The sequence below is a fragment of the Podarcis tiliguerta genome (genome assembly GCF_965153285.1).
Source record: "Podarcis tiliguerta genome assembly, chromosome: 3".
NCBI classification, from domain to species: domain Eukaryota; kingdom Metazoa; phylum Chordata; class Lepidosauria; order Squamata; family Lacertidae; genus Podarcis; species Podarcis tiliguerta.
In genome coordinates, this window is record NC_139536.1 from 68226697 (window position 1) to 68237872 (window position 11176).

At 43.9% G+C, this 11176-nt stretch overlaps 1 protein-coding gene across 1 annotated transcript; it reads right to left on the minus strand.

The window, feature by feature from the left end:
• Window positions 1–8479: 8479 nt before the first annotated feature.
• LOC310673750 (general transcription factor II-I repeat domain-containing protein 2-like) lies at window positions 8480–10294 on the minus strand (the record flags this gene model as incomplete). The annotated part of the gene is made up of 1 exon (XM_083432339.1): window positions 8480–10294. One exon carries the CDS (start codon window positions 10292–10294, stop codon window positions 8480–8482), a length of 1815 nt encoding a protein of 604 aa, XP_083288465.1.
• Between the last annotated feature and the right edge of the window lie 882 nt (window positions 10295–11176).

Sequence of the window (11176 nt, forward strand, 5' to 3'; positions counted from 1 at the left end):
TCAAGTCCATTTCCCTGCTCTTTAAGCATTCCTCTCTGCAGCGTTGAATTTCCAATGTGATTTGCCACCTTCGTGCAAACTCTGATTTCCAGCTGCACATCACAGGAAGAACAACCCCAAACTCTTGGAGGCTGCAAAATGTTTCTGTGTGGTTAAAAACAATTTTGGCAAACATGCTTAATTTCAAGCATCTTTCTGTTATGCTTAAATGGCAGGCAATGGATAAGACCTTTTTAAAAATAAAAATGTCTCACAAAGACACAATGAAATGCTTGTCTTCCCCAATCACAGATTTACAAAAATACTGCTGACTGATGTGCCCAAAAGATGACATCTGTATTGTATTGGTCGACTGGCTGAACCAGTGTAATGGCTTGGAATGTTCAGTTGCTCCGGGAACAAAGCAGTTTGCAGACCAGCTTCTGCAAAGGAAGGGGAAATTTTCATTGGTTTGGCTGGGGTTAAAACCTCACACAGTGGATGGGAAAGCTCCCTCTAGCTCTCCTCATAATTAGCTTGGTATTTCTAAGATGTCACAGAAAATTCCTGGAAAATACTCAGGGTCTTTCTGAGGGTTCTCTGAAAAGCTTTGAAAGATCAAGTCTCCAAGTGATTACCCCCATCCCCATTCCAAGCAAACTTATTCTCACTAGCCACAAAGTTTATTTTTGTTAGCCAAGCAAGCTCATAATAACCGCTATGACTATGTTCTACCTATGCTGTTTTGGAGGCAGTATGCCTCTGAATGCCAGTTGCTGGGGAAAGCACTGTTGTGCTCATGTCTGCTTGAGGGCATCACATAGACATCTGGTTGGCCTTTGGTCTGATCCAAAAGGCTCTTCCTATGTCCTTATGCTCACAAAGTTTGTATGTGGGGGCAATGGTGACTAAGGAGTGCTGGACGGAGGCAGCAGAGGTTTCATGAACGTCATCTTTAAGGCCTGGTATTCTCAGGAGCATCCTTTGCTGCTGTGATGCATAGGAACTATAATTTTAAATGCCTCCTAGCTCAATTTATTAAAGTTGGAGGTAGGGATGGATCAATATGTCAATCTCAGTTTAATTCATTTCTGATTTCCCCCCAGTCTGAAATTCAATTAACCCTACTTCCGCATCAGTTTGCAAAAAAAAAAAAAATCCAAAAAAAAATATCAAATGAACATGAAAATTCAGCATTTCATGTGAGTTTCTCCTAATATACACCTTTTTGCCAACAACGTCCCCTAAAGTACTGCATTTTAATACCGGTATATGGATTTTTGTGCACACTTTCCCACAATTATGCTATTCGGTTGGAGAAATGTATCACCAAATTCAGAGAAGTGCAAATTTCAGCTGGTAGCTGTGTTTCAGTTCACATACTGGTTCTGGAATTGCTAACTAGGTAGACATTAAAATGTGAACTGAGTGGATTTCTCTCCCACCCCTGTTAACATTGGAAACTACAATTCACATGCATCCACATAGCAAGAAACACTGATGAACAGGCTATGGTGTATCTGGGCCTTAGGGATGTTGCCCCTACAAGTCTTCTTTATTCCTTGTTGTTGTTGTTCTTTAGTCATTTAGTCATGTCCGACTCTTCGTGACCCCATGGACCAGAGCACGCCAGGCACCCCTGTCCTCCACCGCCCCCCGCAGCCTGATCAAACTCATGCTGGTAGCCTCGAGAACACTATCCAACCATCTCTTCCTCTGTCGTCCCCTTCTCCTTGTGCCCTCAATCTTTCCCAGCATCAGGGTCTTTTCCAGGGAGTCTTCTCTTCTCATGAGGCGGCCAAAGTATTGGAGCCTCAGCTTCACAATCTGTCCTTCCAGTGAGCACTCAGGGCTGATTTCCTTAAGAATGGAGAGGTTTGATCTTCTTGCAGTCCATAGGATTCTCAAGAGTCTCCTCCAGCACCAGAATTCAAAAGCATTAGTTGACCCTTTTTCCTGGGGGGTTTTCCCTTTGCAATGATACATTTCCTTGGGAAAAGGGAGGGCTGCTAAAGAGGAGCACTGGGGTTGAATCCCTTATGGGCTATTATGGAATTTTGGAAGCAATTTAGACGCAACCCGGGAATTCTCAACTGCAGGAGATTGTTCCTGATTCACCCTTCCATTCCAAAATTTTCCATTATCACTACAGAAGACTTGAAAGAAGTCCTGGGAGATAGGAAAGATATATCTTTAAAGAGGACTCAGATTAGATTTGTATTCCCTGCCTTCATTTGCATTTGACAGATGGACAAAACCATCTGAATGTTGATATAGTTGTCTGGCTTCTTGAATGTTTCAAGTGGCCATTTTTTCTTAATTTTAGCCAACCTGGTGTCCTCCAGACACTGTAGATTACTGCTCTCATCAGACCTGGCCAGCACTGCTAATATCCAGGGGTGATAAGAGTTGAAACCCAAAACATCTACAGGCCCCCATTTTGGCTACCTCTGGTCTAGCCATTCTAGATACGCCAATGACACATTCATATTCATCCTGAAGTCCATTGTTCTCTGAACCTCCTTGTACATCACCTTTGCTTCTGCTAGGAATAGCATGCACACCTGAGGCGTGGGGTGCAGAAGCGCCTCAGCCTACTTGGGATGGATAAGTACATTCCAGCACACCTGGCCTGAAGTCCACACTGGTGGGGAGAGTGTAATATTTCCTCCATGCCACTGTTTGTCATTTGTGTTCAGATAAGGTGGGATGATACATAGAGGGAAGGAAAGTAGAACTCTTCAGGCTCAGTAAAAACAAATGTTTCCTTCACATAACGAAGAAGATTGGGAAACAATTTAAAACTAAAAAAAGACTCTGAGTAGAGATGCATAGGATTAACTCTCAAACGCAATCACTTGATGTGATTCGCCAGCTGCATTGCTAGCGTAAGTGTCATGCTTAAGAAGCAGCCAAGATATTTCACAATATATGGAAAAATGTACATATTCTGTAAGGGTGGACCATAGATGAGGCACTTGGAATGAATAATGAGAAATTCAGCTGGTTTCGTTTCTTTGATGGCCATGTTTATGACAGAAACCATTTAACAGCCTTGGTCTGGTAAAGATTTCTTATCTGAAGTCACTCTGCCTGTCCATGTTTTTGTCTCCCTATCTCCATGGAAAATTCAAGGCATGCTTTCTTTCCTACATAGATAATTCCTAGCATCACAGTAAAAATGGAATATAGTGACTACAGAAACACAATCCAGCCAAAGCAGAACATATTCAGCCTGCATAAGTTCACTGTTCAAACCAATGGGACCTATGAATGCTTAACTTTGGCAGTCCACTCATTTATCAAAGAATGCAACTCCTTTCCTGCTTTTGTAGCCTAGGTCATAAATGCCACCAGGCATAGCTGCTTTAAGGGCTGCTTGGCGTTCCAGCAGTTAAGAGCGTTCAGCCTCTTCAGACTTCATTTGGTTCATAAACACATACATTTTTGCCTTGCTGCCAGGCCCATCCAGTCCAGCATTTTGTATCCACAGCACCCAGTCAGATTTCCTATGGATGCACACAATCAGGGCAACAAAAGAAATGTCCATACCCTGGACATTTGCCATGTGTCACTCACTCTTGTACATATCTTCATAGAGAAGTTCTCAAGTGATGTTTACGTTTGCAAGTGCTGAGACAATGAAAGCTTCAAGTGTACACGATGGCTGCTGTCACCATTTGCAGGATAGGGAAAATATTCAGGTTAATTCACTGGCTTCAGATTTGGTGCTACGATGAGTGAGAGTCCGTTAGATCCAATCAATAGACTGGTAGACGTGTCACCCTGAATCTCAATGAGTATTCTACTAAAAACTTCTAACTCACATATAGAGCAACATGGGAGCAGGGTTGGATGTGTAGATGTTGGAGGAAGGAATTTATTAATACATTAAATATCAGGTGTGGTGCTGCCACTCCCTTGGTGCTTCACATGGGAGCTGGAATACCCGAAGAATGAGTTATTGAGAAAATCAGATACCCCTAGCATTCATTCATTCATTTAATTTGTAAGCGGCTTTTGCACAACAAAGCATGCTGTAAGCAGCTTATGACAAAAAAATAGGGATGCATTCAAAGCAAGCACTACAAAACAACAATAATGTAGTAAAATAAAAATATAATAACATACAAAACATCACATTTCAATACTATAAATATAACAATATTACCATATTTTTCACCCCATAAGGTGCACCTACTTTTTTTGGGTGGGGTGGGGGGATTCAAGGGAAAAAAATATGCGGCTCTTGGGGGCTTTTGCAGAGGTGGGGCAAGTGAGAGAGCCTCGCTCTGTCCCTTCCCCCACCTCCCGCAAAAGCCAGGGATAGCCGCGTGAAGCCTCCCCAGGGCAGCGGGATGAAGGCTCCCTGCTGCCCTGCGGAGGCTTCACGGGCTACCCCAGAGCTGCCTTCCCGCTGCTCCCAGAGCTTGTCGGGGCTGGCGAGGGAAGCCCGGGTCCCCCAACCCCAGGGACCACACATTCACTCCATAAGACGCACAGACATTTCCCCTTAGATTTTAAGAGGAAAAAAGTGTGTCTTATGGAGCGAAAAATACGGTACTTAGACAACATGCCGCATCATGTAGCAAAAATAACAAGGGAGCCTCATTGTTTCACTCATTTATTTATACATACATACATACATACATACATACATCTGGCTGAGTTGCCCCAGCCACTCTTAGTCCTAGAAACAGCTGTCCCATGTTGCTCACAGTTTCTCTGCTGCAGCTGCTTCTTAGCAGGCTTCCAAAGGCAAGGGCTGGGGGTGGGGATAGCTGGAAAGACCCACAATGTGATGAGGTGCTTTCTGCACAACAAACAAGCAACAAGTATAGCCCTGTTAAGGAGCTTGCCTGAGCACATGTGGAATTAAGCTGAGGATAAGGGCAAGGACATGTCTATACGTCCAATGTCCCCAGAAGCACAGGCTCCTCTGTAAACCTTTGCATGCTTAGAATCTTCTCCTATTGCAAGTCTCAGTAGTGACAATATAAAAGGATATTATTAAAATAACGAGGTGGCCTCCCTGTTAAGAAGCACCCTTCAAACCCAATGACAAATGGCCTCTATGATACAGGCTTTTAAGTGAGTCTTAGAACTCACCTTTCCTTGGGCCCATGTAGCTAGTGAGGTTTTTGCTTGACTTTTTGTTTTCAGATTTCAGAGCTGTTTGAAAATGTTTCATGTAAACTTTGATGGAAAAGTTCCGGTTGCTGTTTTATAGTGGCTTTACAATAGTTTGATTTTCTTACAGCATTACCCTGTTTCATATGTTGCCTGAAAGGTAGCCTTTAAAATGGATGGATAGATTCAACTTAAAAGTGCTTAAGGTGGACCTTGACCAGCAATGATGATGTTGATGATTCTGTGTTATTTCAAAAGAAACATCAAGAGCCAATCCATTAAAAAAAACAACACACAACTTACTGGGCACAGGAACTCCTCTTACTTATATAGGAAAAAGAAAGTTCAATTGCTTTTTGGACTCTCTGAATATTTTCTCTCCCCCCCCCCCAATATTGTACAGCCACTACTCCTAAATGATAGCAGCCAGTTGTCCTGAAACAATAATACCAAAGAGGACTTTTATTAACCATTTCCTGGCTGTGTGCCCCCCTCCCCAATTGCCAAGAGGGTATGGGAACTGATAATTGAAACATTCAGTGAAAATCAGGCAAGCTTTAACTGGAGCTGTGTGCATAATGCATTAAAGTGAGAAAAATGCATGTCTGTCCCATGACTCACAGAGCAATTAAAATGTATTTCAGTGAATTAATTTCCCATAATAGCTATGACACAGCTGATCAGGAGGAATCAAGTAAGAATTGAATTCACACATTTAAAAGAATAAATAATAGTAATCAACATCATCACAATCTTCTAAGTTAGGTGGAGAATTAGCATCAGCCTCACCAATTATTTTCCTTCAGGGGCCCCTCCTCTTTCTACATGAAAATAATACAATAAAATTGTCCGAGGCTTTGGCAACAGGCTTTTGTGGGATTGTGTGTGTGTGTGCGTGCGCGTGCCTTTCATATGATAATTGAGAGATTCTATGGCAACCATTGAAAAAGAAAAGGGGGGGGGGGGTCTGAAAACAAAAGCTGTAGCAGAAGAGGATCAGTGCACATTCAGAGCATCTGCAGGAATAACGGCAAGTCTCGCCTTCTAGATGTAAAAAGTGCCTGATGATAGGCTAGCAAAGGCACTGATTTAACTCAAGCAGAGACAGTATGTAATTAATGCAGTTCCCAGCTTTAGCTTTCAAATCTGCCCAGCTATGCTCTTCTGTACCATCCATTTAAATGCGTCCTGCACCATAGGGACAGATTACACCAGCATGCCCTGTTGGAGCAATTATTACAGCATACGATAGCACTGTTTATTTAAATAGTGCCATCAATCCACTAGCAGTCCATTATGGAAATGTTTCTGTCTCAAAGACCAAAGTGGTTCCAAAGTGCTTACAATTTGTAAGGTCTCTGCCCCAACGTGCTTACAATTTGAAGTTGGGTTGTGACTAGAGAACAGCAGGGGAGATTTTGAGAGCAGTGGGTCTGAGGACAGTTAATGCTGAAGGATACCAGAATCACAGAAATGAATATATTGGAAGCCAAGGGCAGAAAGGCTAAGAGGGACAAGGCCATGGAGAGTTTTAAAGGGAAGGAATTGTATATCTGATGTGGAAAAGGGGAAAGGATAGGACTGCACCATGGAATGGTCGGAAGCAGAATGGTGGGAAGAACCAGGTGGGGAACCCCCAAGGGAAGAAGGCTCAGACCCCGCAGATTGGTGGTGGGACAATGAAGAGGGAGGAGGGAGCAGACTGGGAGGCGGAGGTGTTGGAAGCAGAAAAGGTAACAGAGCATAGTGAGCTGGGAGAGTTTGTGGCAGAGAGAAGTCTAGAATCAGAGGCAGAAGCTGAAGCAGGAGAATGGGATGAAGCTGGTGAAGAGTCATGGGTGGCTCCCCCTCCTTTTGTGACAAGCTCTCCTCCTGGTTGTCTCCCAGATCCATAAGAGGCTTGAAAAGGGAGGAGAAGAGATTGGTGGATTTTTTGGGGGAAACCCTGGAGAGGAAGGATTTAGGCAGCTGTGGGGAGGTGGTGGCCTTCAGTCTCAGGAACTTCTTCTTCCGCTTCTGTTTCATCTTCGTATTTGTGCATGCTACACAGACGCATTCTCTGAAGGCAGGCAGTTTGTCATTTGTGGAAATCATCCAAAGCTGGAAAACCAATGTCATGGCCACCATCCTTCACATAGTTAAGCATGCCCTATTCTGAGTTCAATGAGCTTAAGTATGTCTAACTCTGAGTAGTTTGTAGCCAAAATGACCTCCAGCCTTCCTCATTATTAAATTCATCTCGGAGGGTATAATTAGAAATATATGATTTGGCTCTAAGGCTCTTGGTCTCATGGACAGACTCTGCTTCCTTCTCTTCAGCCTGCTCCAGAATGTAAACAGTTGCTCGTTCTAGGCAAAAAGCAGTAACAGTTTTTTGAGCCTTGCTTGAGTCAGAACTAAACATTACTTGCAAAGGTAGGTATCAAAACTTGAATCACCGCTTTTGTTAGAAAAAGGCTGTTTTCTCCCTCCTTCTTAATTTTGGAGAAAATAAGTGTGCGTGGGGGGGGGTACTTAACCCTTCCCCACCCATCAAGTCTTCTCCAACCTCCCATATAATTCTAGAGAGATGTTCCAGTTCACAAACTTCTGGCTGTGACCTGTTTGTTGATATAGCACGGGGTGGGGAAGACAGAAGGAAGTAGCAGATGGAGAAACATATACACACATTCCCAGTTCCAAATCTTATTTCTTTACTTAGGTCACTTCCAGACCACCTTTCAATCGAAAAGTCCCTCAAAGTGAGGTATCTTCCCCAGCCTCCCTTTCTTGAACAAACGTTGCCATGCAGATTTTGTTCTATGCATTTAAGTGTAATGCTTAGTTCCATCCATAGGAGGCAATGATAAAAGTCTACTGCTTATTCAGCAGGCTCTAATATGTGGTTGGCCGAGGAAAATGAATTCACATCAATGCATTTGGAGTACAGTGTACATACACTGTTTCTTTGTTTGTGGTTTGTTTGGTTTTGGGGAAAAGTTGTTTCTAATTGACCTAAATACTATTCATTTTCAAGCATTTTTAATTTTTGGCACAGGATATTAAAATTTTAATGTGGGGCACTGTAGAAATAGGTTCAAGCAGCACATGATCTAGTGGCGTGCATCAGAGTCATGAAACAGGCAGCTGTCTTGCTAGGATTGCTTCCTCCTCCTAAAAACCACAACCCAAAGTCTTATGATTCCTAGAAAACAAGAGGGGGAGAAGGGGAAATTCCTGACTTCTAAAGAACAGAACCACTAGACCAGGGGTGTCAAACTCAAATTCATCGGGGGCCGCATCAGCAGTTTGGTCACCCTCAAAGGGCCGGTTGTATATTGCCAAACACTGTTTATTACACATATGGCAAACACAAGGCATTAACTTTTTTTTAACTTTTCTGACTAGATGGCTGACATCGTTTTCCTGAGGTCAGTCCATCGATGTCTGGCGTTAGGTCTTGTGCTGTAGCAATCCGCAAAACAGCATGGAGGTTATCATCAGTGATGCGTGATCTGAGCTTGGTCTTGTTCAGATTCATGACTGAAAACATCTGTTCACATAGATAGGTGCTCCCAAACATGGACAGAACACGTGCAGCTTGAAGTCGGAGCTGTGGCATCAAAGCAGGGGGGAGGAGACGGTAAAAGTCGTCGACTGTCGCATCCTGGAACTTCGCTTTCAGGCTGCTGTTGCACTGAAGTTCTATTAATTCCATTTGAAGGTGATGTGGTGCACTGTCAACATCGATGTTGAAGGGATTGGCAAAGCTGGTAAAGGTTAAGTTTTGTTCTTTAAAGTCAGAAAAGCGTCGATTGAATTCATCAATCAGCCGATTCACTTTGGTACCCAATCGAGCACATGAAAAAGTACCTGGGAATGAGGTTGAGATGCTCTGGCAGATAGGAAAGTGGGCAAGACTGTCTTTTTCAAGCTGTGACTTCCATAGGCGCAGTTTCTCCTGGAAAGCTGTTATTGCCTCATACATTGAGGTTATGACTTGTTTGCGGCCCTGCAGCCTCAGATTCAGTTGGGCGAGATGCTCTGTTATGTCACACAACATGGCAAAATCGCACAGCCAGTTTGGATCTGACAGTTCTGACAAGGGCTTCCCTTTACTTTGCATAAAAAGAGTAATTTCTTCCAAAAGCTCAAAAAATCTCTTGAGAACTGTGCTCCTACTCAGCCACCTTATTTCTGTATGGTATGGCACATCTGTATGTTCCATGTCCACCTCCTTCAAAAATTGTTGGAACTGACGATGATTCAGACCCCGTGCACGTAGAAAATTCACTGTTTTTGTGACTGTGGACATTATGTTATCCAGTTGCAGAACCTTGCCACACAGAGCTTCTTGGTGGATAATGCAGTGATAAGTTATCAGCGGCGTGTGGCAATTACTTTTTTTCATTTTCTCCTTTAACAGTCCAACCAAGCCATTTCTCTCCCCACACATTGCTGGAGCGCCATCAGTAGTAAGTCCCACCAACTTTTCCCAAGGTAATTTCATTTTATTTACGGATTCCTCCACTGCATTGAAGATGTCCCTCCCAGTTGTTGTCCCATACATGGCGACCACATCCAAGAGCTCCTCACTGACCGACAAGTCTTCCTTCACACCTCTTACAAAAATAGCTAGATGAGCTGTATCAGTATTATCAGTGCTTTCATCAACAGCTAATGAAAATGCCAGATAACTGCATGCCTCTTCAGCCAACTTTGTTTTAAGATTACAGGCTAGGTCCCTGACTCGGTCTGTGATGGTGTTTCTTGACAAGCTGACATTGTTAAAAGCCTGTCTCTGCTCAGGGCACACCTGTTCACATACCTTCAGCATACACTGCTTTACAAATGCACCTTCTGAAAAGCACTTTGAAGCTCGCGCAATTTCTTCAGCCACAAGATAGCTGGCTTTCACTGCTGCATCATTTTTTGCTGTCATTTTTGCAAAAATATTCCGTTGTGAATACAGGCTACCTTTTAATTCTTGGACCTTTTGTTGCTTTTCCTGGTGGCTAAGGTTAGCAAATTTGGCTCCATGTTTGGTCTCAAAGTGCCGGCGTAAATTGTATTCCTTCATCACTGCCACTGCCTCATAGCAAATAAGACATACCGGCTTGTCTCCATTAATCACAAACATGTATTCACTTTCCCATCTCTCCTGAAATTGCCTTCCCTCTGCATCAACTTTTCTTTTCTTGGACATTTTTGGGTTATTTGATTGTAGTTTATGGTCCCTATACCACTGTAAAGGGACATGGAAGTGGTCAGTATATCCAAAGTTTACCGCTCAGACTTTTAAGCAGAATAATAAGCAGACCCTCCCTAATAAGCCACATGACTTGTGTTTGACACCCGTGCCTTAGGTATTGTTGCTTCAGGGAATTATACACGGCTTTATACACGGGAATTATACACGGTTGGATGGCGGCTAACAGATTGAGGTTGAATCCTGACAAGACAGAAGTACTGTTTTGGGGGGACAGGAGGTGGGCAGGAGTGGAGGATTCCCTGGTCCTGAATGGGGTAACTGTGCCCCTGAAGGACCAGGTGCGTAGCCTGGGAGTCATTTTGGACTCACAGCTGTCCATGGAGGCACAGGTCAAATCTGTATCCAGGGCAGCTGTTTACCAGCTCCATCTGGTACGCAGGCTGAGACCCTATCTGCCTGCGGACTGTCTTGCCAGAGTGGTGCATGCTCTGGTTATCTCCCGCTTGGATTACTGCAATGTGCTCTATGTGGGGCTACCTTTGAAGGTGACCCGGAAACTACAACTAATCCAGAATGCTGCAGCTAGACTGGTGACTGGGAGCGGCCGCAGAGACCACATAACACCGGTCTTGAAAGACCTACATTGGCTCCCAGTACGTTTCCGAGCACAGTTCAAAGTGTTGGTGCTGACCTTTAAAGCCCTAAACGGCCCTAGTCCAGTATATCTGAAGGAGCGTCTCCACCCCCATCATTCTACCTGGACACTGAGGTCCAGCACTGAGGGCCTTCTGGCGGTTCCCTCACTGCGAGAAGCAAAGCTACAGGGAACCAGGCAGAGGGCCTTCTCGGTAGTGGTGCCTTCCCTGTGGAACACCC